Raw genomic sequence first — 27,913 nt, forward strand, 5'->3', positions numbered from 1 at the left:
AGACTCAGCTCCAGAATCACTTCAACATTATCCTCCCAACTGCTAATTTCTTCCCTCCCCAAATCACTTTGTATTTATTTTGGTTATAGTCTGTACATATATACTTATTGTTGCAAATTCTGGCTCCACCAATAGAATGTCAGCGCCATGAGGGCAAGGATCATTTCATTTTTGTCTTTGTATGGCCAGAGCCTACACATAGTAGATGTTCAATATATGCTTGTTGATTGATTGATTAACAATTATTTATCACGGCCAAAGAACATACTCATACATTCATGGTATTCTAACAACCAATGATGGCCTTCAAACCCACGCAGGAAAGTATCAATTGGATTCTAGGTCCAACAGCAATCTTGGTGTTCAAAAGTTTATTGGTTGAGGGGCAGCTAGGTGGCTCAGTGGATAGAGCACAGGCCCTGAAGTCAGGAGGACCTGAGTTCAAATCTGGCCTCAGACCGAACACTTGACACTTATTAGCTGTGTGACCCTGGGCAAGTCACTTAACCCCAATTGCCTAAGAAAAGAAAAGAAAAGAAAAAGAAAAAGTTTATTGGTTAAAAAGTTCAATTTGTATAGATTTTCAGTTTGTTAGACATTTCCAGGGAATATCTGCTTTTACGTACTAACTTATATGCTTATATAAATATATATTATACTTTATATCTACATTTATACTTATATATCATATATTATACTTTATATATTAACTTATATATTTTTATACTAACTCATATTTGTAGCTATTCATAAATGATCTTTTACCCTGACGTGAAGCTATATTCCAACACCAGAAACCTGAATCCTCATAATTCAGAGACTGTTAAACTGAGAGAGGGTAGAGACTGTCTATTCAATTTAATTCAATGAGCATTTACTACGTGCCCAGTTAGCACTGTGGCAGCTAGGTGGTACAGTAGATAGAGTGCTGGGCCTACAGTCGAGAAGATTTGAATTCAAATTCAGCCTCAGACACTTCCTAGTTGTGTGATACTGGCCAAGCGACTTAATCCCTGTTTGCCTCAGCACCTCATCTGTGGTTTGCTGTTTCCTTCTCCAGCTCATTTTTTACACATGAGGAAACTAAGGCAAATGGGGTTAAGTGACTTGCCCAGAGTCATGCAGCTAGTACATGCCTGAGACCAGTTTTGAACCCTTCCTGACTCCAGGCCCAGCACTCCATCCACTGTGCCACCTAGCTGCCCTGCCTGACACATAATAGTCACTTAATAAATGTTTATTGAATTGAACCTTAGTGACATAGTGGCTAGAGCCCTGGATCTGGTGTAAATCATTTCATCTCTGTCCTTCTCAATTTCCTCATCTGTAAAATGGCAGTAATAAAAGTACCCACCTCCCAGAATTGTTGTGAGGATAAAATGAGATATTTGTAAACCACTTTGTAAACCCTAAAGTGCTATATAAACTCTGGAGATTATTTTTAGCATCTAGAACAAGAGCTATAGTACAATACAATGAATACTGTGTCACTCCAATAGAATGTAAACTTCTCGAGGGGTCAGGTAAATTTTTGCCTTTTTTATCCCTAGCACCTGGTAGGTACTTAATAAGTGCTTTTGAATTGAGTGATTAATTGATTAAGGTCAGGCATCCTAAGTCCTGCCTTTCACTGAGTGACAGGGGACAACACATTCCTTCACCCACAATGCCCCAGGGACCTATCTAATACTACATGATTCTGCCAAGTTACAAATTTGTAAAAATAGCGGGTCACTCCATCAATTCTAGTCTCCCATACATACACACACACTTCCTAGAAAAAAAATATTACTGAAGAAATATATATATTGGTGAGGTTGTTGAATCCTAGCACATAGTAGGTTTTTACTAAGTATTTATTGACTGACTGGTACAAGTATGTTACATGGGATTGAATGACTTCAGTCAGTTTTTTTGGCTCAGCATTAACTAAAACTGTGTTCTTTTCTTTCATTTTCTAGGAACAGTACCAGTTTATCTACAAAGCAATGCTCAGCCTGGTCAGCACTAAAGAAAATGGAAATGGTCCCATGACCATGGACAAAAATGGCGCTGTGCTGATCGCCGATGAATCAGACCCTGCCGAGAGCATGGAGTCTCTAGTGTAATTGGAATCCTAAAGAGGCGCTTGATTTGTAGAACGAAGACTGAGAGAACTTTTTTGAGGCCTTTTTTGCCAGACTCTAGGTTATACAATAACCCAGTTACTTTTTTACACTGATAAAAAGTTTTGATATTTATTTTTTGCCATTTTATGTCTTAATGGTATCCTACTGAGCATTTGCACCTCTGTTTATTTCACACAGTGAAACACAATTTTATCTCGTTTGCACTATCTGATCAGTGTTACTGCCTATAATATCCTACTACAAAAGCGACCCCTGGTCTGACATTCCATGGCGACATATTGCTACTTTTAGTTTCATGCAGTGATGGTTTTTGTTAATGACAGTGAGCCTTGAGTCGTTGGTTTGTGAATGCTGAACCAATCCCATTCTTTTTAATGAACAGCGCTGTACTTGTCCCCAGCCCCCTCCCTGACTCTTCTAATCACTTTGGTCAATATCGTATGCCTTTCATAGTTCAGTAGAGTGGATGAACGTGGTTGTTGCTGTGTTGTTTTGTTTTGTTTTGTTTTTTCAGACTTTAGCAGGGGATCGGTAGCCATGTGTATGAACAAGGTGTAATTGCCTCCTGGGCATTAAATGATTCCACTTGTGGTGGCTCAGATTTCCACTGGGATAGCTTGGAGGCATGGTAGCTGCTTCATACGTCCTTCACTTACCATTGGCAAAGTGTATGGAACTACGTGGGACGTAGGCAGCAGGTTATGGACTCCACTTCAGGATTCACAGTTATGTCCAAATAAAGGCTAACATTGCTTTCTGGTTTTTACGGCAGCCACATGGATTGTAATGTTTGTTATATCCATCGTAATGATCTGAATCAGCAACACAGTAAAATCAGGGCTGTCTTTAAAAAAAAGAGAGGTAGCAATATTTTACATAACCACGCTATCAAATACCTTTAATTCCTTTACATTAATATTTCTTGACCATGACATCACCCCCAGTGGGATGTTGTTGAATGAAATGAACATTTCCTTAATCTCACTTGTTGCGATTTTTGCAGGTGTGTAATTTTGAAACGAGTGCTCAAAAGTATGAAGTACTGATCCATATTCCTGGTGAAGCAATCTAATAAAAACTACCTACCAAGTTAGCATTCTCCTTCTTTTCTTGCCAAACTTTTCATGATAAATCTCTTAGTTAACATACCCCCTTCCAAATAAGATCTGATCTTTTTTTCCTGTCATTTTAAGGTTCTTAGTCTCATTTTAAGATGAAAACACTGGGTTGGCAAAAGTTGGGAACTTGGAGTTGGTTGTTGGAACTCCCACATTTGAGGTTAGCAATGAATCTGTAATTACGGTCTGTCTTTTCTAGGAGTGAAAGCAGACGTTGTACAGACACACACGTGTGTGTGAATGTATACTTGCGTCTCTGTAACCAAGACTGATATTCTCAGCCGTGGCCAAGAGAAGCTTATTTTGTTTGATGAATCTTGGACTGTGCTCATTCTTTGAAACACAATAGGATTTTTGCCTTAATGGGAAAATGAAGAGAGTTAAGATAGTTCTGTAAACTGTGAGGTGGGAAAACCCAATCATACTTAGGAGGATCCAATTTATTTTATTTGCATGCATGCATATGATAGAGATAGCTGCTCTGAAAATGGGGAGCTGGCCTCAGAGGCACGGGGTCTGGTAAAAATAAGTTGTATGTTTAATAAAAGACTGAACTCACAGACAAGAATATCTAAGTCCACATGGCCAGGCACTTGAGAACATTAAGTGATTATCAAACTCACTTCAATATGGCTTCATCAAAAGGCCAACCATACAGCCGTGGTATGGAGAGTTGCTTAAGAAATAACATGATGATGAGCTGAACCCCAAAGTATCAGCATTTGGATGGCACTGTCCCGAGTGAAACAGCTTTTCAGTCATTCTCTTCTAAGCACTGATGAGGCATGCCTCCTGATCTGACCATCGTCATACAAGCCCCAGCAAGAGTGATTATTATACCAGTATGGAGGTCTTTCCTATAGAGGCTTCCTTTAATGGTAGTGCTTACTTGTTCTGCATATGACAGGTGGATTCAGAGACATTTTACCACTCCCACTATTGCCATTGAAATTGGCACTGGGAAATCCCAAATAGTGGTGTGAGGTAGTTGGACCATTGGGTGTTTTGCGCTCTTTGCTGGAAATCAGAGGTCCTTCAGAGGCCTGTGAAGAAGGAAAGGTTTCAAATCATGGTAAGATCCAGAGATTTGAGTCCGTTGAGGCATTCCATTGTTTGAGTTTTCATGCATGTTTGATTTCCATGGGCTCCTTGCTCATTTTAGTGTTGGTTTAGCAGAGAAGGTGACAGTGGGAAATGAATGATGTTGGGGCATTGATTGCCCATTTGGGGCCTCCATCTTAACCCTCCCTCCTCCCCAATCCTTTTATGAAATAGTGTTAGAGCTAGGACTCATTTTCATTTTCAGTGATTGTATTGGTAAAAGTGAATTTTGGGTGTCGATAGAAAAAGATACATAGGAAGTATTCATTTCTGTGTTATTTACTGAGGGCCCAATTCATGGAAAATAACTTTCATCTAAGTTTTGTTGCCCTTGGTCATCGATTACCTTGTGTCTAAAGAAAGAGCTGGCTAATGCATAGGCTAGAAACTACATTCTAAGGGAAATTCAGAAGTTCTTGGGAATGAATCAGGCAGTGTCTGGAGCAGAACTGAACCAAAGTCTACAAGATCCCAGTCCATTCTGAGTTACTGCTCTTTGTCTTGCCAAAGTAGTTCATATACTTTTTTCACAGGAAGATAGGGGTGTCCATCCAACTCTTTCCCACTTCACCTGCTAAATACATACATTTGTACTATCTTCCCAGTGGCAGAGAGAGTCTCAAAGAATGCATTCGTGTTCATTCTTTGAGACACAAGCACGTGGCTTAACTACGGAACAAGGTTATTATCACTTGCACTCAGGGGGAAAAGAAATAGCTATTGCAAATTCATGCATGCTCAACTATATAAGAAGCTCTTTGGTGAACTTAAGCCCTAAGGAAACAGTATACACCCATCACACAAAACTGAATTGGAATGATCAGACCAATTGGCTATGGGTTCTGGATACCTGAGAAGTGACATTCTCAGCATTTACGAATATTTTTTATTTGAAAGTCACATTTCTCCTTTTACATTTCAAAAGGCTAGCCTACCAGTAGGGTTTTAGAAAGAATGATGTTGAGTTGATTTTTAAGTCCTTTGGAGTCTATTCCAAGCAGCTGGATCAGAGAAGGTTATTTTCTTAATGGTCCTGATCATGCGAGATGTTAGCCCAGGCTAATGTTTTGGAACCTGAAAAATAATCTGAACTATTTTTAAATGACACAGCACAACTGCCCAGCTCAGAATTTCTTTGCTTTTTTTTTAAACTGATATATTTAAAAGTTAAAATAGAGATACCAGTTTTACCAAAGATACATATTACTAATTATCAGCAAAAAAAAAAAAAATAATAAAATAAAACAACAAAACCCACCATAATTTAAGGAAGGAAAATTGAAACATAGTTTGTCTTAAAGATTTAGCAGTCATGCTTTAAGATGCATTTCCAGCTCCTGTGTTCTGAAGCTTCTATTCCCTTGTCGCCAGTGAATTTGTATATGAAGGGAAAATACCTGCTTTTTTTTTCTTTAACAGCTGTAACTAGATTTCTTGCTAAACTTTTGAATTTGCCCTAAGTTGTCATTCAACGTGAGACATTGGCTTTGCTGATCTCTAGGAAGAAGACATGCAGAAATTGAGAGATGGAATTGTAATAAAGATATTTGGCCCTCGACTTTGTCTTAGCTGTTAAAAAAAACTGTTTTTAGTATTTTTGTTAAATATTTGCAAAGGGAAACATTTTCTACAGAGGATTAATTAATTTCAAGAAAAATATCTTGAGTTTTAAAAATAAACATGTCTCCAGAAGAGGAGACCATCAATTTTATAAGCTGTCACGACTCTCCCAACATTTGGGGAAGTGACTCTTTTTGTTAAGACATTTGAAACTAGCGAGCAGCCATTGTTTCTAAAGAACTCGGCCTTCATGTTGACTCACGTTTCTTTGACTTCATTTGGAAATAGCAGAAATCATTAAAACTGTAAATATTTTGTTGCTTGGATAAGCATCTTCTGGGAACTTTGTATCTATGGTATATAATCATAGAATTTTATATTTTCATATAAAACTGATTTTTTTCTAGTTTCAACTCCTTCATAGTTTTTTTGTGGTGGATATGTGAATACAGCCTTTCTGTGTACTGAAAGTAGCACGGACCATCATTACATTCCAAAAGAATCCAACGCCATGTTCTTTCTTTGGGGCAGTGATTGTGAAAGTTGGATTTTCTTTTTCATTCCATTGTCAGAGGGCAATAGGAATTAGGCCTAATCAGTCATTAAACACGTCTGTCGCATTGGACCCATTTTGGAAAAAGTGGCGTTTTGTTTTGGGGATTTTTTTCCATTTTGTTTTGGGGGTTTTTTGTAACTTGAAGAATTACCTTTTTTTGTTCTGTTTAAAACTATATCAAATCATTCTATGATAGTGTTATTTAATATGTAAATTGTATTGCTATACATAAAATAAAGTATGGTTTTTTGATGTATTGGTGGTGTTGAGCATTCTGTGACAGTGTCATCCAGCAGTCTGCTGCCACCCAATGAAAGCAAGTCACTTGTCTACACTGTGTTGTGGTATGGTGTTGATGTTCAGCCCATTCTTAAGCATCAAAGCTTATACTCCCCCTTCTCTTTCTTACCTTCAAGCCTGACTCTTTAGCAATTGTTGACATTACGATGAAAAAAGAGAATCATTCTTTAAAAATTCAGATCACAGAGTGTTAGGGGACCTTAGAGATTTTCTAGTTCAGCTCCCTCATTTGCCAGATGAGGATGCCAAGATTTGGAGCTGGAATTTAGAGATAATTGGGGCCAGGAAGCTCTCAACATTTATTGTGTCCTGGACCCCCTCAGACACTCTGACAAAGCCCGTGGAACCCTTCTCAGAATGATGTTTTTAAATGCATAAAATAAAATACATAGGATGACCAATTATATTTAAACATGATTATCAAAATGCTTAAAAAATAAAGACAAATTATGAACCCAACTAATCCAACTCCCTCATTTTACAAGTGAGAAAACTGAGGCCCAGAGAACTTGTCTAAGGTAAGAAAGCAGAGCTAGATTATGCATCAACCTGAAAGCACTGGACCTCTGGGATGTGGATTGTGGAAAAAGCAAAGGAAGATTATGAAGTGGACCAAGTTTAGCACCTTCCCACCCATGCAGTCCTCTGACTGCAATCTCCCAGAAAAGCACATTTCTTTCTTCCTTAAACTTAGAATCAGGGATTTCATTCTGGAAGGGACCTAAGCAGTATTAGCATCCAACCCCCTCATTTTGTAGAGGAAGAAACTGAGGCCCAAAAAAGTGAGGTGATTTCCCCAAAGTCACCCAGGTAATAAATAATGAAGGAAGGTCTTGAAAGGAAGTCCTCTGACTTAAGTCCAACACTCTTCCTAACATATATCCTGACTATACTTAAAATGGAGAATAAAGGGAAATGCTGGAGATATTTTAAATGGATTGTGACATGCCACAAATCACTGCAAAGATTTCTAGTTCTACTGAACTATTGCTTTAGTATTTTTTCACAGAGAGTGAAATGGCAGGACAGTCTTTGTCAGCTCTATAGGTAGGAGGGTGCAAATTTGACTAGTTTCATAATCTCCCTTTTCTTCCCCTCCACAAGTTATCTTCTCCAGGGTGCAGTGCTATCAGACTGGCCCCTATTTCTTAACAAATAAATTAGGATCACCTTATAGATTATCTAATTCAACACCCTCATTTTACAGATAAGGGAACTGAGAGTTCAAATAGTCTGATATCCCCTGAATATCTTTAATGGTGTTAAATCAATATTACCCCTTCCAAGAGCACTGTATTTTTATAAAGGAAGTATGATAGTTAACCTAAAGGAATGAATCCTTATTGGAAGAATTTCAAGTGTCCTAAATCAATACACTTGATGAACACGGGGGCCTTCTTGGAACCCTCCGTTCATACCTCTGGAACCATGTTGCTTACATGGGTATCAAGACTATGAGAATCTTTTGGATGACTTGGCAGGGGTGGCAATTTGAATACAAAAATTGGGTGCCAAAATAGAGCAAAAATAAAATCAGCACCTCTAACGATGGTATGTATAGTGGGCATGGGAGAAGTAAATTAACTATCAGAGCAGGAAGCAAGAAAGTTTTTTGTACCTACCTTCAAGAGCAATGCTAAAGGATCTGTTTGGAGGCTGATAATAAATAAATAAACCAGCATGAAGTGGAGGGTTCCCATTAAGGAGCAGTCACTACTATCCAGCATCATAAGACTTTAGTTATCGGCCAAGTGAATGTTAATGTCCCCACAGACCCCCAAAGCAAATGTTCTTGATTTTTGCTGGGCAAAAATCACTGAAATTGCCTGGGGAAAAAAAAAAGTCAAGTGTCCCCCTCCACCCAATAATCCCACCAAGTAACGCAAAAAAAAAAAAAAAAAAAAAAAAAAAACAGGTTTTGAATCCACTGTCTGGATATTAAGAAAGGTTTAGGACAGGGGCTTTATTTTCTATATGTTTCCAGTTTCATTCCCTGTATGTCTGGAAATTGGAATTTTTTTTTCATAGATATGTTTTAAGAGGCTACTATATACAAGGCATTTAAGGATACAAAGACAAAAAAAGGCCCTGCCCTTAAGAAGGTCACATTCTACTAGGGGATGAAAGCATCTGCCTTCAAGGAGTTAAAATCAAATAATCCTGCAAAGACTTGCCAGAAGGTGGCGATATACCTGTTGTCCCCTTACATTTCTAAGGTGGTAAAAGTCTTTTGAATGATGGAGCCCTGATAGGCTAACCACTTACACTAAGTGACTTCTGTGCTAGTTTCCGTCAAAACTGCCACCTCCAGGAAGCTTTTTCTGATTCCCACCTCTGGTCCTACTTCAAGTGCCTCCCCCATTACCTGGTATTTATTTTGTATGTCCACACATGTGTACATACTGTTTCACCCTGTATAATGTTAGCACTTTCAGTAGGGCAGGGACTATTTCTTTGTTTCTATATCTCCGGCACCTGGAAGTTACTTAAAACTTTAATCAGTGCTTTTTTTTTTTTTAAGGCAATGGGGGTTAAGTGACTTGCCCAGGGTCACACAGCTAGTAAGTGTCAACTGTTTGGTCTGAGGCCAAATTTGAACTCAGGTCCTCCTGACTTCAGGGACGGTCTTCTATTCACTGAGCCACCTAGCTGCCCCCTAATCAGTGTTTATGGATTAAGATATTGACAATAGATTATGGGAAACTGTAAGTCTAATTTGATTCTTCCTCCTTCCCTACCATCATAAGATTTCTAGATTTAAGGTTGGAAGTGACTTGGAGCCCCTCTGGTCTAACCCTCTCCTTGTGGATTTCTTGAAATCACTGGGTCCAAGTTGGTATAATGGGAAGATTAGATTAATAGGAACTGAGTTCAAATCCTAATTCTAACACTATGACCCTAATTAGCTGAGTGACCTTGAGCAAATCACTTGACTTTTTCTGAGTCTCAGATTCTTCATCTATAAAATGAGAGAGATTGGACGAAATACTTTCAAAGGTCCCTTCCAGCTCTAGACTTATGAAGCTATTAAAATAAAAGACAAAATGAAAACTGAGCCCCAGAGAGGGTGACTAGTGTCTGTGTCCTGTCATGACAGGGTCTTTCCTTATACTACAATATGTGGTGTGGATCCATGACTTCATTGCTTTGGGTATTCCCTCTGTTAGTGTAAATTATAACCAATTTCCATCCTGTCATCCTGTTAAATTCTTGTCTATGTTCACCCTGTGCTCCAGATTTCTTTATACTTTCTGTTCCTTGGTTCTCTATCTGTTATTTGTTCTGGCTTCTTGATCAGTCCCCTTCCTTTTAGGAGCATACCCTACTGAGTGATGATAGGTCACTGTTGAGTCCAGTGGGGGACTTACTGGGGAAGAATAAAATTAGAAATAGGAAAATATTTTATCTGGTTTGTATTAATGTAAAAAAAAAACTTTCCTTTCTGGTTTTCAGAAGAAAAAATTGCCAACTTTTTTCTTTTGTTCACAAAGGCAAATTCTCTACTTTCCCTACTGTGGAAGCATATTAAAATAAACTTTTACATGAAACAGTACTAAGAAATGAGAGAAGCCTGTGGATACACAGTAGCCTCCTATGTCACTCATATTTTCTTCCAGAAAAGAATCCAAAGGCACTGGATTTGGTGAGCGTCAAGATTATCATAAAAGTGAAATTGGTTATATTTCAAACTATAGGAAATGACTTGTTACAGATGTGGAAGTCATTCATTCCTAAGTAAGTCATATGTTTTACTTGGGAATCATGTATGACTTTGGCTGGATGGTAACTGAGGTCCCTTCCAGCTCTCAGATTGTATGATTCTCCAAGCACTGACTTATTAGAGCAAAGGTTAAAATTAATACAGAATTAGAAGAATAGAAAGGAGAAAAGGACAGGACATGCAACTGAAACAATTCAATCCTGGCCTGTTCACATGAATGAATGATGATGAAAAATGGGACATGAACAGAAGACAGCACAGAAACACAAATAGAATCATTTTAAATTGAAGTTTATGGATGTCAAGTAGTTGCCGTAACAAAGAGACCAAAAGAACCTAAACAGTCAGATAACTTCAGACACTATTTGACATGCTTGCCAAGCAAAACAATATGTCAGTCAAAGGCCACACCAGTTTAAAATAGAAACTCATTTGTAAATTCCTATGAGAAGGATGATTAAAAATTGGGAGTAGCATCACTTCATAAAACAGAGAGAAGCAGGAGAGGGTGAAGCTAGTTTTTGAAAAGTTTGGCGAGAGATCCAACTAAGCAAAATCATCTCAAGGGCATTTCAAGGTGAAAATGGAAAGGAAGATAACCTATGAAAGAAAAATGGGAAAGATCAGCAAAAATTGTTAGAACAAACTTTTTTTAATTGTCAAAGACCGTAGATACACTTCACTTAGATATCACTGTCTCAACTGTACTTACAGAGGAGATAAAGACGGCATTAAAAATAAGCAGAAGTGGAAAAAAGAAATAAATAATCCAAAAAGAAGATGCATGGTGAGAACATGGGGCTAACCAGTAAACAACCCATGTACTCCACTTGACATGCTCAGTATGCCATTCTCCACCCCCTCCAACAAAGGTTGGAAAAAGGCAAGAAAGGCTTCTAGCATATTAGGTGGGCCCCCTATAGCAAATTTATAGAAGGACATGGCCCCACAATGCATACCATGCTTCAAACAACCCAATTACCCTTCTTTGATGAAAGTTTTGTCAATCTGCCATTCTCCTCCCACCAAAGACAAATGAGAATTATTGCATAATGCTATGAAAGAGATGAATTTTCCATTCATATCATTAGCCCTAAAATACTAGAAACCTGTTTTAAAGAGGGAGTAACTCTAATATTCTCATGTGACTTTTGCCTTCTGTTTTTCTCACTAACTCTAATATCATCACCATCCCCATTGTTATGAATTCACCTTTCATTTGCTTAGCCCCATGGATAGCCACCATCATATCCTTGTAAACTTCCCATAAATGACCTAAGAGATAACTCCTGTTCTTTTGATACATTCTTAAAGCCCAGAGATAACATTACTTTGGAGTAATTAACTGCATAAATAAGACCACCTGTCTCCTATGCCAACATATTATTGATCACTGAAGATAGAAACAATTTGAATAAATAAGTTATGGTTATTTATCTTATAACTAGCAACATTTTGACACTCTGCTAAAACATAAAATCCAATATTTAACATTCACATGACTCGTGAATTCTACCTAACTTGACAATGTTTCAAAATTGAACATTCTGAGAATAACTAATATGGATGGGTTGTTGTGAGAGATACAAAATATCATTTTTCAACTAAAGATGCATGGAAATATGCCGCATATTATGTACAAAAATAGTGCTAACTCTAAATTGAACTCATTATTTATTAACTTATCATAGTATCTCTTACTATGAATCAGAGCAGACTTTTCGAGTTTCTCATAAATCTTCCAACTGGATGTTTTTTTCCAGAGCAATGAGGGCGGGGATAGGAGCTAAGAAAACTTCCAAAAGTTATCTCTAGGGTTTATCTCTTCTTGACCTATCACCACAACTCATACTTTTGGTCTAGTGAAATATTTCCCCTCCTACTTTCTTCTGCTAGATAAGGTCGGTGATTTCACTTGTGATTTTTCCTGGGCAAGGAAACATCTAAGCATGTTCTAGGCAATTTACGGTCGTAGAGAGTTGCCTGAAGCATAAAGAGTTTAAGTGACTTGCTCAGGGTTACACAACCCATGTGTTTCAGAGATGGGGAATAAACCCATTTCTTCCTTAGCTCAAGGATGGCTCTATCCACCATATCACAGAGTTTCTCTTCTCATATATCTTTTTTAATATACTTTTTAAAATATTGCCACCACAACACTTTTTATCAATCTCACACAACCAATGTTCTGTTCTAAATCTCTCTTCCCTTCTCTCTTTACCTTCTCTCTCTTTGTGATCTCATCCATTCTCATTAATTATATCATCTGCATGGAAGTGATAACTCCCCCAACTCTTTCATCTCAACCCTGAACCTTTCAACGAAACTCCAGAGAGCTCTGAATGACTTCTAACTGCCCACTGGAAATCTCCACCTGCCTGTCTCAGACTCAACACACCTACACTTATCTTCTTCTCCCCCAAACCTTCCCCTCCCACTAACTTCCACCTTTCTGTAAGTGGCACCGCCATCTTCTCAGTGTCCCCAGTGTGTAAACTTCAAGCATTCTTTTCTCTTTCAATCCCTTGACAATCCTTTCACTTATACTTCTGAAATGTCTCAACTTCCTCTCACCTCCTGCTACACGCTCTGGAGTTGAGACCTTTCTTTAATTCTCTTATTTCTCAAGGAGTTCAGTACTTGCTTCACAGTCTTCCTTCTTCACTCCACTCTCTGCCTGTAAGCCTGAGAACATGAGTATAAATACATATTGATGTCCTCGCAAAATCCAGGCATCCCAGTTGTTCAACCTCATCAACTGCCATCACCCTACCTGTGACCTCATCACCCCCCCCCCCACCATTCATTTCCATGATTCAGAATTCTGAACCTCCTCTATCTTCCTGTCCTTCTCTCTCTCCCTAGGCCTTAATCCTCCTAAACCCAGTCTTCAAGCTCACCACAAACCTCCAGTTACTTCATCTCATCCCAGTTTTATGAGTTATGTTAGGGCTTAAACCTCAGTAATTTCCTGTTGGTCCATCTTATAGATGCATGACACCCCAACATAGGAAATCATAAGAAAAAAAAGCCCCAAGTGAATGTTAACCTGTTTAGTGCATCTTCCGAATGTTTTAGAGTCTGGACCATAGGTTGATCAGATTGAATCTAAATTGACTTGGTCTTACTAGTAATTAAGATGGAAATGAGAACAGATTTTTTTTTAGGTAATTGGGATTAAGTGACTTGCCCAGGGTCACACAACTAGTAAGTGTCTGAGGCCAGATTTGAACTCAGGTCCTCCTGACTCCAGGGCTGGTGTTCTATCCACTGCACCACCTAGCTGCCCCAAGAGCAGATTTGTAAATAAAAGAAATAAACTCTGGCTCAGGACAATTAAGACTTAAGTCAACAATTCAAGCCATGAACAAACTTAATGCCACCTTGCTTTTTTGTTTAGCCATAAGAGTCCTTATGAAATGGCCACCTGTAGAGAGGAATGAGCACCATGTCATTTATAGATAAGTATTTCACAGAGTGCATTGGAGGCTATGAGATCAGGCACTCATTGCTCTAAGCACAGGCCCATTAAAATTTAAAAGTCAGTCAATGGGTAAAGCACTTTCTCCTCCTTTCCTTTTCTCTGCTCTTTCAACCAAATAAAATACTCAAAGATCTAAAAACATAGATTGGAAATGGAGGTAATAGTAACACTTTCCTTCCTCACTCATCATAGCCCTAGGATGCAAGAAAAAGGTGGTATACATGAGATGGGATCCATCCTTTGTAGCCAAGTGGTGATGTTGTCCTGAATGAATTGTCTATTTGGGTAAAGAACTACTCCCCTTGAATGGCTCCTGCCCTTGGAACATGGACTTACTCCTCCATCAAGCCACCCTATGGGCCTAAGCTTTCCTTAGTCTACATCACCCCACCCCTCACCGAGGAGTTGATTAAATTTTTTGAAGTGCCAAGAACGGGATAATGCAAAGAGTAAAACAGTCACTACTTGCCTTTGAAAAAAAACTTCCTTAGTCATGTGGTTAAATCAGTAACTGCAAAGCTTTTAAAAAGTTATGAATGAATCAAAATTATAAGATTCTCTAATTTGGTTCAGACTCAGAAATGTTAAAAAAAAAAACTAGCAATTTTAGGCACAGATGAGACCTTTGTCATTCTATTTGCACCATTCATTGACTTACTCCTTTTCAATGCACACATCTCTCATTTACAAATAAAGCAACACACAGATCAATAGCAGTGAGATCAATTGGGTTATATCTAAATCAAATTGGCTGTATTAATAATTAAATGGAAATCGGAATAGATTTTAAATAACATAAATAAACTTTGGCACAAGAAACGGCTGTCTCTAGAGGGAAAAAATTGGCGTGTGTGTGTATGTGTGTGTGTGTGTGTGTGTGTGTGTGTGTATAAAAATCTAACTATGATCCATAATGGCAATTTAATCTGTCCCAGTCTGGTGGCATGTATGTAGTTGACTCCCCTGGGGCTGCAGGGATGGCAATGCCAATACCTCCATTCTCCAGCACTCACTCCCTCTTAATACTTTCTCAGAAATCTATGTTCTATAATCCCCCTATTGTTTTGATGGCTGTGTAAGCTGCCAAAGGCCGAGGGAGAGCAGCAGTAGCAGCGATGGCCAAGCGCCCTCAGCTGCTCAAACCATCCACCTGCTGTTTGCCTTCAGTTTTTCTCCATGTTCTCTAGTCTCCCTCACAAATCACACGTCCAGCTTCCTCAACTCAGCACTTTCCCCCACAGTGTGATGGCATTCATTCTTACGAAAGAAATCCAAGAAGTTCTGTCCTGACCAGGGGAACATTAATTCCCACCATGCATTTCCTGGGCTCCAGAAGCACCAGGATTGTACCTGTATAGAAAGGGAAGGTTAGGAAACCACATGTGCTTCTGCCTGCTGCCCCAAGATTTGTAGCATGTCCCATCTCTAGCCCTCCTAAGATCGTGATCAGCTGTAACAATAACACAATAACTTGTATTTAGATACATCAGTTTTGCATATGCAGTCTTGTTACTTTCCCAGTCTAGATGCTGATTTATCACAGAAGTATTCATTTAGAAAGAAATTTTCTGCTAAATTTAGGGAATAGTATACAATAGCAAAAACACTGAAAATAACTTTGAAAGACTCAAGAATTGTAATCAGTGAAATGGTAAACCATGAGGACCAATGATGAAACATGCTCCAGACCTTCTGAGATAGAGATGATGGATTCCTGGTACAGACTGAAAAGTACTTTTTTTTAATGTGGCAGACAAGAATTTTATTTTACTTGATTATGCTTACTTGTTACAAGAGTTTTGTTTTTCTGTTTTTCCCCAATGGTGAGTGGTAAGTATGAGGAAGAGAAATTTTTTTTCATTGAAAAAATAAAATTTAATTTAAAAAATAAACTTAGGATGCACAATGAGTAGGAGAACTTGAATTGTGTCTTTGATTCATTTTGGAACAATTTCTATACAACTAGAAAATACCACTAATTCACTAGGCCATCAGCCCTTTTTTGGCCTCACTTTCCTTCTTTTGAGATCTCAGTGGGACAGTTGAGCAATTCAATTTTACATTGTCCTCTGCCTTCAGATCCCTTCCCCCTTTAGTCTATCACCTGGTCAGATTGGCATCAACTCACTAATCAACCATTCACTACTCTTTGGGTCTGATTTCAAACCAACTAGTTGCAAAGCCAGTTAAATGTACCAGTCCCCATCTCTCCATCTTGTCCACAAAGATACTATGAGAAATTTGTCATTTTCCTTGGTGAAATAAAGGTATCCTATATTCACGGTATTTTTCTGGTTTACCAGAGGCTCATAGATTTGGAATTGGAAGAGATTTTAGAGTTCATTGAGTCACCCCTCATTTTTCTAATGAGAAAGTGAGGCTCCCATGTGTTAAGTCACTTGCCTAGGGTTACACAGCTATAGGAGCACCTAAGGTGGTATTCAAATCTACGTCTACCAGATTTCAACTTCAGCACTCCACCCACAATGTGACTAACACCTCTGTCTGAGACAAAAAAAGGGAGGGGGGTTAAACACAGCCTGATATAATCCAGCTAAACCCTTAAAGGCTTTAAAACAATCATCGATAAGGATTTATTAAATATTTACTATGTACCAGGGACAGTACTGAGCACTGAGGTTACAAAGAAAGGCAAAAACATTGTCACTTCCTTCAAGGGGCTTACATTCCAATGGGGGACACAGAATGAAAGCAACATGTACAATGTGCCTGTGGGATAATATATCCTTTTGTGTAGGAGGGAGGAAGGGGCTGGAATCTCTCATCACTTATTTTTGCTATGCTGTTTAATTAAATGTCTATTGTTTTGAGCTAATGTGTCCTCTAGGGGCAGCTAGATAGAACGCCAGGCCTGGAGTCAGGAAGATTCATCTTCCTGAGTTCCAGTCCAGCCTCAGACATTTACTACCTATGTGACCCTGGGCAAGTCACTAAACCCTGTTTGCCTCAGTTTCCTTGGCTGCAAAATGATTTGGAGAAGGAAATGGTGAACCACTCTGGGATCTTCACCAAGAAAACCCCAAATGGGGTCACAAAGGGTTGGACATAACTGAAATGACTGAACAACAACAAGTCCTCTGGTTGTCTGGTACAATAAATTCATCAGTGGGGCTCTTGAGCTGTGGTTTTGAGCAGACACTAAGCCAGAACATACTTTATACCTGGGGTAACTTTCAATGGATCCACATAAAAGCAGAGTCCCTGGTGTTATCTTCCTTATGGCATTTTTCTTTAATTCTATACCAGTGTATGAGAGAGAGATAATTGGAAAGAATCTATACTCCAATCTTTGTCACAGTATGAAAATGCTTTCAGACCATGATTTTTATCTCATTCCTGCACTCTCCTCCTGCTTTTAAATTTAATGTAGATTCTTAACAGGAATGGCAAATTTTCACCTTCACCTTAGAAACCTTATTTCTGGTCCTGGGGAGAGGAGGAAAGCAATAGGTTAGGTCCTGAAAGTGGTAGAGATGAGTAAGATGTAAATGAGTAAACTAGCAAAGCATTGGGGCCGGGACAGGTGTAAAGTAGGGTCAAGGGATGAGGTGAAGGGAGGATATCAAACCAGCCAGGGTTAAGGCTGGGGTTCAGAGCCTGGCCATGGTAACCGCAATTTGATGGTAGACTTGAATATTTTTAAAGACTTATTATTTCGTTGGAGTGAGTTCTCCTGGCAAAGGGTTGAATCACAAGGATCTTCTCTTATGGATCCTCTCCAAGCCTTAGTAATCAGTTCTCATGACTTTTTGTTGTTGTTCAGTCCTTTCAGTTGTGTCTGACTCTCTGTGACCCCATTTGGGGTTTTCTTGGCAGAGATACCACAGTAGTTTACCATTTCCTTCTCCAGCTCATTTTACAGATGAGGAAACTGAAGCAAACACGGTTAAGTGACTTGCTCAGGGTCACAGAGCTGGTAAGTGTCTCAAGCCAGAGCTTGCTGACTCCAGGCCTAGCACTCTATCCAATACCACACCTAGCTGCTTCTCAAGTTACTATAGCCAAACAAAAAAAAGCATCTGACATGCTAGCACTGAGAAAATGAACTTCTCAAACCTTTGTAGGCTGGTCCTTAGATGAAAGATACACACTCCATCTTTGGGCTTGTACTCAAATACTTTCCATCTTGGGAGGACCTGCCAGATCACTGAGTACATAGTCTTTGAGAATCTAAGACCATTTCCTCACCATGATGAGGTATCGGAGTAATACTTTGTTGGAGGATATATTCCAATTGTTCCATGGTTCTATTGATGAGAATATCCCCTCCAATAAAGCCAATCACAACCCATTGATGCCTATCCATTCTGTGAGATTCTCATCCATTTCCTTCCATAACTTTGCCACAGGTGAATTATTCAATGCATTGGGACTTTTATGGTTTTCTCTTAATGTCAAGAAGATACCAGTGAAGTTTATGGGCTGTCCAAGAGTTATCCCTCATTCTTCCTTTATGAAAGGTTTATTTTCTTTTTTGATCATCTTTGATTCTGTATCTTTTTAAAATCCCAGAGGAAGGAAAGGGAGGGGGAGGATAGAAATGAATAAATTCCATCATGCAATTTTCACCTTGGAAAAAATTCCTGTGGCTTGTCAAAGCTCTTGCAAATATGAAGAAAGCCTCATTCTTCTGGTGTGATTAATCCTTCTGTGCCTAGCGAGAACAACAAAGATACATGAAGGTTAATGGCTTGCCTGCCATCACATAATCAGTGATGTACTGATCTGAAAAGGGAACTGCTAGGATCCCAAGTCTAACTTCTCAAGCTCCAGCCTGGCCCAAGAAATGTCGCTTCCTTTTGTACTATTCCAGATGCCCTTCCTCAGAATGGGGAAGAAATGAATTCATTTACCTTCAAAATAAAGCCTTAGAAAAGGGGCATAAAGTTTGCTTATAGCAATAGTTGTGGATCCTAATTGTTAAAGCAGCACTAACACCTGCCTTATAAATGTCACCAGGGACAGAAAGTAGGGCTAACTCGGCCTCCCCAAGTCTACCTGTTACATTACTGCTTGCCTCCAGATGGAAACAAAGGGAAAATTCCACAAAAAGCCCAGCCATTCAGAGAGTTTAGAATGGCAGAGCGAATAGACAATAGGCCTGAGTATTAGATACAAGTTCTGCTGAGTCCTCCTGGCTCAAAACAAAGTTGACAACTTCCAGCCAAAGGACAAAGTCTCTTATTAAAGTCAAGGATTCAGTTACATAGGAAGACTGTGAAAATCTCTATTTAGAAGTTATTCTCCCATTTGAGTAGCAAAGATGGAGACAAATTAATAATGGTTCAGAAACATAAGGATCATTAAATGAAATCAAAATGAAAACAACCTTCCTTCAAGCCTTTTGGCCATGGAACCATAGATTTAGAGCTGGAAAGGGTCTTAGAGGTCTCATCATCCAATCCCAGGAAGCAAAGTGAATTCCCTACATTCATATAAATATGAGGCAGCAGAGCACAGGGGCCATCTCCAGTTGTCCTTATTTATGTCTTGCCACTGGACCCAAATGGCTCTGGAAGAGAAAGTAAGGCTGGTGAGTTTGCACAGCCCTCCTTCATTTAAATCCAATTCATTTGCAAGTCATGGAATCACCTTCCTCATGTCATAGTCCTCTTCAAGAATGAAGAACAAACAAGCGGCAGAGCCCAATTTGGGCCTCAGTTTCCTCACCTGTTAAATGAGAATAATGTTACTTGCATTACGTATCTCACAATGTTATCATGAGGAAAGAATGTATAAATCTCAGATTGCTATACAAATAAGCTCTTCTCGTCCAATATCTACCATGCAGTTGAGCACATTTGAGAGTCAAATCATTCACTTATATTTGGGGGAAAAAATGTTTCCCAAGTCTGTGTCCAACTTTAGATGTTATGAAAAGATTGTTAAAGAGGTCAGTAAAAAATATTGTTCAAATATGAGTCACGTGGAAGGAGGAATAGGCTTGTTCATTGCCCCAAAGATCATGGCTCAGGAATGTCTGAAGAGGGCAATTTAGGACTAAAGTAATAATTAGAGTTACATAAAAGTGGAATATGCTACCTTAAGAGGTGATAGTTTTCTCTGGCTGGGAGGTCTACAGATGAACACGTGTTGGGTACAATGTAGGGGAGATGCTTGTTCAGGTATAAGTTGAACTATACGAGTTCTGAACTACCTTCTGACTGAATCTGTGAAAAGGGCAGAATTCAACTTAGACATTTCACAAGATCCTTGATTTGTTGGGATTACATTCAAAAGAACCACTGATGAAAGAGCTCCTTGCAGTGACCAAGGAGGATGCACTAACTTTTCAAAAGACTCCTTTGGAAAGTCTGAGATTACCACCATTTATGCTGCCTAGGTCTTGTATCTACATAGCTGTTTGCATGTTGTCTACTCTGTTAGAATGTATGCTCCTTGAGGAGAGGGACTATTTTGTTTTGTTTTGCTTTGTTTTGCTTTTGTCTGAATCCTCAACATTTAGCACAGTGCCTGCCATGTAATAAATGTATTAAAAGTACTTGGTGACTGTCTAAAGATAGGATCCTAGGAAAAACACAGAACATACCCACATAAGCCTTACAGAAGTAAGGCTTCAAATTTGTCTTTGCCTTTCGAGTTTCAATTATTTGTGAGTTCTCTAAATGGTCTCAGAAGTCAACCAGATACAGCTCTGTTCAGCATTTAGTCTGATGTCTAAGGCACTGTGTTAAATGAAGTGGTGACAGGAAAGCCCTATTCAGTTGAACATTTTTATTAACAACTCAGATTAAGACACGAGAAGATGCTTATCAAATTTGCAGATGAGACAAAGCTAGAAGGAAAAAATAACATGCTGGATGACAGAATTGGGATTTTAAAAGTTCTAGACGGGACTAAATACTGGTCTTAATCCAATAAAAATGAAATTAAATACAGTCATGATAAATGTAAAGTACTACACTTACCATCTAGAAATAAACCTCAGAAGTATTGGATGGGGGAGGTATAGCTAGACTTATGTGAACAAGGCTTGGGAGTTTTAGTGGGCTGCAAGCTCAACATGAATGAACAGCATGGTATGGCAGCCAAAAAGCTAAGGCTACATTGGGCTAGGTTACAAGAATCCCAATGCTCAGAACCCAACAGTCCCAAAGGCCTCTGCCTTCATGAGATCACATCTGGAATACAGTATTTCATGCTGGATGTCATATTTTAGTGAAAACATTGATTGTCTGACCAAGGGAGGGTCTTTTGAGGATCATTTGAAGGAACTGGAGCCTGAAGAAAACTAAGGACAGGACATAACTGTTGTCTACACATATTTAAAGGTCTATTCAATGGAAGTGGGTGTAGGCTTGTTTTGCTTGGCCCAGGGGTCAGAACCAAAAGCAGTGAACTGAAGTTGCAGAAAGGCAGATTTAGGCTTGGTGTCAGGAAAAAAAACTTTTAATAGAGGATTCCTAAAACGTATTGGCCTCTAGGACCATTAAGACTTTGATTCTATGATCCTATAGTCAGTGACCTGGTAACTTGTTTTATTGATAAAATCACCAAAAGGAAGGACCATTCATTCCTCTGGGCAGGTAGGTGGAAGAGTGAAGAGAATGCCAATTCAAATTTGGTCTCAGATATTTACCAGCTGTGTGACTCTTGGCAAGTCATGTAACCCTGTTGGCTTCAGTTTCCTCATCTATAAAATGAGCTAGAGAAGAAAATGCAAGCCACTTTGCCAGAAAACCCCAAATGGGATCACAAAGAGTCAGACAGGTTTGAAAAATGACTGAACAAAAATACTTTCACTTTTCAACCCTGAAAGTCTCACTAATAGGAAAGAGGAGAATGCAAGCAACTATGTCGAAGTCCGTGATTCTCTTGGAAAGGGAGTCACTGATGTGTGCTAGAGAGAATCCACAAAATGATATATAGTGCAAAGATCATAATGGATGCCTGGTCTTCTAAAACTTTGCAGAAAGCAGTGATTACAAATTTGGCATACTCCAATATCCCTCTTAATGTAATGGCTGCCAACAGAATGCCAGCAATTCTAAAAACTTGAAATTCTTAATCTACTTGTCTCACTGTATGTCTACCATTGGGCATAGCATCCCACAATTCTACCTTGGAGAACTAAAATTATACCTTCGTGGTTAACAATAAAGCTATCTATGACATATACTGTGTACATCATCCTTCTGTGACACCAGTTCTCAAACTTCTGAGTCTTGAGACCCCTTTAATCTCTTACATATTATTGAGGATCCCCCAAAAGGTTTTTGTTTATGAGGGTTATCTCTATTAGTATTTACCATATTAGAAATTAAAATGTCCTTGTATTCTTATGAAAACAGTTTTGACTTCAAAGATTCTTTGAAAGGGTTTCACGGACTCTTAGCCATCTCTGGACCATACCCGGAGAACCACTGTCCCACTCAAACTTGAATCAATCAATCAGTAAGAATTTATTAGTCTGAATATGCCTTGTTTTCCATAGCATTGAACTTCGCAGAGGACTAGTGAGCTGCCTTTGATACGGCTGGATTATATTTGATCTGTTAAAGGCCAGATGGGCATTAGTGCATTTGTACTTCATACAGAGAACATAGCAGAGATTCATCATCTTTTTCATAGCACAGGTTCCTCTGACAGTCTGGTGAAGCCTGTGAGTCACTTCTCAGAATAATGATTTTAAATAATTAAAGAAAATGCCAAGTTTCAGCTAGAGGTTAGTGAAAATGATATATTTTTTCCCATTCAGGTTCATGGATCCCCTGAAATTTATCCATGGCTACAGGTTAATAATCCCTGGTATAGAGGAAGGAAAGTTTTTGGAGAGGAGAGAAGACATGGCTGCCTTGGGAGATGATGAAAAAATGACATAATATCCTACTGCGATGGCTATCAAAGCTGAATAGGAAGTAAAAATGCCAGATATTACTAACTTATAATCATGCATTTACTGAGTTGAATTCCCTTTGTGAGGTGAAAAATAGAATATGTAAGAAGACAATGAGTTCCACACAATTCTATTTCTTGCTGTGAAAAATTAGCATGTATTTTCTCCTGTGGTTCATAAATCCAACATGGCAATCTTTGAGTCCTCTATGACTTATTCCATTGAATTCTTCAACTATCTCTATTGTTTCCAAAGCAAAAGGCTAATTATTTGTTATGCTTCCTACTTTAACTAAGACTATAGAAGTGCCCCTTAACTTCCCAAATTAAATCTTGATTTTTTTCCATACCTGAGCAGAATATAATGTACTTTTACTACCAAAATGTCAGCTTATTTTCTCCTTTCCCTAGCCCCTACAATTCCCGAAGGCCTTTTGTTAAAATTAAATTAAATTAAATTAAACTCTCATTAAATGAGAGTTGTTTTGGTTTGTTTTTGTTTTTATTTTTAATAAAATGCTATCAAGCTGGGACTAAGGGAGAGTCACCTGGAAGCTTTTAGTATTTCAGCCAGATCTTCCTTTCCTCTGGGAAAGATCTACAGCATTGAGATTGACCAGGTTTGGGTCTAAAAATTAAAATTTGAGGGGCCTTTGAGTTAGTACCACATACTCATATATTGGCAAAGTTGAATAGGGGAAAACAAAATGATCTAGAGAAAGGGTTCTTAACTTTGTGTGTGTCATAACCCTTTGGGCAGCCTGTTGAAGCATGGGGACCCCTTCTCAGAAACATGTTTTCAAATGCATAAAATGAAATATTTAGGATTGCAAAGAAAACCAATTATACTGAAATAATTTTTTTTCCATCCAAGTTCATGGACCTCTTGCAATCTATCCATGGACCCCTTGGGGATCTGTGGATTCCAGGTTAAGAACCCTTGATCTAGAAGGTTGATCCAGGAGAATGCAAGCTCCTGGAGGGCAGGAACTGTTTTTCATTTTTATCTTTGCATTCTTTGTGCTTATTCATTTCATATCAGTACACATTTATTAAATGAGGCAGCTAAGTAGTACAGTGAAAAAGAGCACTGGGCCTAGAGTCAGCACAACCTGAGTTCAAATCTAGCTTCAAACACCTATTAGCTGCATCATCCTGGGCAAGTAACTTAACCTCTGTCTGTCTCAGTTTCCTCATCTGTAAAATAGGGATAATAATAGCACCTACCTCCAGGGTTTGTTGTGAGGATCAAGTGAGATAATAATTGTAAAGCACTTAGCGTGGTGCCTTACACATAACAAGTGCTATGTAAATGTTAGTTATTATTATTATATTATTACTGTTTGAGGGTCTGTGTTCAAAGTAGACACTTAATGAATTCTTATCGAATTCAATTCTTCCCTTTGCTCAAAACTCTACAACACAAAGAACATTAGTCATGTTTTTACATTTCCCCCAAACACTCACCATGGTGCTCCATAGTTTGGAGGGCAAATCTCCCAAATAAGGCCTTCTAGGTCTCATCTTTTTTGCCTGAATTTTCCTCCTTTTCTTCCCATTTTATTAATAAAAGAAGGGACAATCTTTTCTTTCATTCCTTCACTTATAATCATCTATGAACTAAAGATTACATACTATTTTATCATTCTCGTGACCATCGATGGAGAAGGTAATGAAGGTATTATTATCCCCATTTTACACATAGCAAAATTGAGATAAGGGAAAGGTAAGTGAATTGTCCAGTATCAAACAACTAGTGAGTGATGAAAATGAAGATAGAAACCTGACATTCTAATCATATAAATGTAGCATCTGCTTAGCAAAGGACAAAAAATTCAAGCAGATATTTTCCTAGAATTCACAATCTGGTGACATCTTTCAATTTGGATATCTTCAATTGTGCTATTGGAGACCTCTGAGAGAGAAGCTAGAAGCCCGAGTGAGCAGATATTTTGGTTCTCCATCCCATGGGAAACATGGGCAGGGTTAAGCAAGTCTCCTTATCTGGATGCCACCACCCCTTCTCCTTCTTTGACAATCCAACAAGCTCCAATTGAAGACAATGGGAATTGGAAGCTGAAAACTGGCCTTCCCCCCAAGCTGAGAATCAGAGGGGCTGCTGGTGAGATAAGAGAGCAGCAAGAGTGTCCTGGTCACACCCACACTTTAGGAATATCACTTATCTGTGAACTGTGCATTTTCCCCCTCCGTTGCACAATAAAGAGAATTGGCACCCACCTCCTGGCTCTGTGAAGATGGTGGACACTTTCCTCCTTTGGAAGAGGGCCAAGTACAGAAGGAGAAGCTGATTTGGACTCAGCAGCCAGTAATGCAAGCTGCTGCTTCCTATCTAAACAAACTCTTCCCCACCCCATTGCTTATTTCCCTTTCCCTGCTACCATTTTATCGCCTCTTTCACATGTTAGCTAGTCTTAGTTGCTAAGATTAAGGCTGGAGCAGGGAGCGGGTTGGGGAAAGGTTTAGAGGGTCCTAACCTCCCGGTGTAAGTGCTGCATGTGGTGACCCTCATACAACGTTACAATAATATAAATTGTTTTGTTTTGAATTATTTTTAGTTTTCAACATTCGCTTCTATAAGCTTTTGAGTTTTAAATTTTCTCCCCCTCCTCCCCACCTCCCTCCTCAAGACCACGCGCAATCTGATATAGGCTCTACATACACATTCCTATTGAATGAGATATCACCTCTGTGAAGACTTCTCAGGGTAGTGATGAAAAGACTGTCTCAAAACTAGAGGTAGGCTCTGAGAGAACGAACAGGCCCTAAGTTTAAATTACCTAAAACTATAGGAATTCGGCCCTAAACTCCCTCCTGATTGCCACTGCCACGTCAGCATTAGGTATACTAAATAAGGCCATTGGCTATAACCTGTTTCCTTGTTCTTTGGGAATGGGCAAAGATTTTCGCACCTAGAATGTAAGCCCGCCTCCCAGCCAATGGGAGTAAGGGATAGTGGTGGGGTGGGAGTTTCTTGTTTGGTTAAGATATATAACCTTGCTTTGTCCTTTGTGCCTCGCCTCTCTCCTGCTGGTAGTGTAGACGCCCCTTCTCATGAGATTGTAATAAAGAGTAACTTTTTGCTTCCACCTTGACAAGTCTCTGAATTTAATCATTTTAGAGTCGCTGTACCACACGCTATTAAACATATTTTCACATTAGTCACGTTGTAAAGAAGAATTAGAACCAATAGGAGGAACCACAAGAAAGAAGAAACAAAATAGAAGAGGAAAAAAAAGAGCAAATAGCATGCTTCGATCTGCATTCCAACTCCATAGTTCTTTCTCTGGATGTGGATAGCATTTTTCATCATGGGATTTTTGGAGATGTCTTAGATCTTTGCATTGCTAAGAAGAGCTAAGTCTATCAAAGTCAGTTATTGCTCAATGTGGCTGTTACTGTGTACAACGTTCTCCTGGTTCTGCTCATTTTACTCGGCATTAGTTCATAGAAGTCCAAGTTGTTCTCCAAAATGGTTGGATCAGTTCACAACTCCACCAACGATGTTTTAGTGTTCCAATTTTTCCACGTCTTCTCCAACATTTATTATTTTCTTGTTTTGTCATGTTAACCAATCTGATCGGTATGATGTGGTACCTCAGAGTTTTGATTTGCATTTCTCTAATCAATAGTGCTTTAGAGCTTCTTTTCATATGACTATAGATAGATTTAATTTATTCATCTGAAAACTGCCTGTTCATATCTTTTGACCATTTATCAATTGTATTCTTATAAATTTGACTTATTTCTCTATATATTTTAGAAATGAGGCCCTTCTCAGAGACACTGGTTGTGAAAATTCTTTCCCAGTTTTCTGCTTCCCTCCTAATCTTGGTTGCATTGGCTTTGTTTGTGCAAAAACTTTTCAATTTAATGTAATCAAAATTATCCATTTTGCATTTCATGATGTCCTCTATCTCTTGTTTGGTCATAAATTCTTGTGTTCTCCATAAATGTGACAGGTAAACTATTCCTTGCTCTCCTAGTTTGCTTATAGTATCAGCCTTTATATCTAAATTGTGAACCCATTTTGACCTTATTTTGCTATACAGTGTAAGATTTTGGTTTATGCCTAGTTTCTGCCATACTCTTTTCCAGTTTTCCCAGCAGTTTTTGTCAAATAGTGAGTTCTTATCCCAGAAGCTGGGGTCTTTGGATTTATCAAACAGTAAATTACTATAGTCATTGACTACTGTGTCTTGTGTACTTAACCTATTCCACCGATCCACCATTCTATTTCTTAGCCAGTACCAAGTAGTTTTAATGATGGCTGCTTTATAATACAGTTTAAGATGTTGTACGGCTAGGCCACCTTCTCTAGCACTTCTTTTCATTAGTTCCCTTGATATTCTGGACCTTTTGTTCTTTCAGATGAATCTTGTTATTATTTTTTCTAGCTCTATAAAATATTTTTGGTAGTTTAATAATATAAATTGTTAATGCCGAAAGGGATCTTGGTCTATCCTCCTCTTTACAAATGAAAAAAATAGAGATGAAGAAACATGCTTTTCCCTAACACATAGTTTGAGAGGACAAGCACCTAATTCTTCTGACTTCAAGTACTATCTTTGACCTCTTTTGCTTGCACACCTTAAATTTTAGACAAAGAAATGATCCTGAGGTCTTACTTTACAAGTTTCAGCATTCAGATAAGATTCTAGCCAGACTGTTGAGGTTTAGGGGTTTAGGGGTTCTGGGACCCTGAAATCACAACGCATGAGTCCTGTCCAAAAGAATTCGACCCAAGCCTTCTTTCAGTCAAAGACAAGGTTTATTAGAACATCCGTCATATTGGGCAGACTCTTAAGGAATCTAAGCATTTGTATCGCTAATGCAAGCGATCTTAAGAATCTGAACCCATGGCTAAATTATACGAATCTGATCTGAGGGCCCCAATGGAGACAAGATGGACCCTATACACAGAAAGACTGTGGGAAAGATCCAGGAACGGCCAAGTAGTCTGGGGGGACTGCAAGACAACAGAACATCAGGGCCCTGAACCATGTGACCAGGGAAGAATGGAGCCCAGCCAGCACCGAGGGTGGGAAG

General features: G+C 38.8%; 1 protein-coding gene across 2 annotated transcripts in view; it reads left to right on the top strand.

Moving 5' to 3' along the window:
- Positions 1-5,626, top strand: part of PTPRG (protein tyrosine phosphatase, receptor type G) — a 790,321-nt gene extending 784,695 nt beyond the window's left edge. For both annotated transcript variants that reach the window (XM_027863786.1, XM_027863787.1), the window contains one exon: positions 1,962-5,626. In XM_027863786.1, the coding sequence (XP_027719587.1) occupies positions 1,962-2,108 (147 nt within the window). In that variant the 3' untranslated portion in view covers positions 2,109-5,626. The remainder of the gene's footprint in view (positions 1-1,961) is intronic.
- Positions 5,627-27,913: the final 22,287 nt, after the last annotated feature.

Source organism: Vombatus ursinus, unplaced genomic scaffold (genome assembly GCF_900497805.2).
Source record: "Vombatus ursinus unplaced genomic scaffold, bare-nosed wombat genome assembly UNPS02014773.1, whole genome shotgun sequence".
NCBI classification, from domain to species: domain Eukaryota; kingdom Metazoa; phylum Chordata; class Mammalia; order Diprotodontia; family Vombatidae; genus Vombatus; species Vombatus ursinus.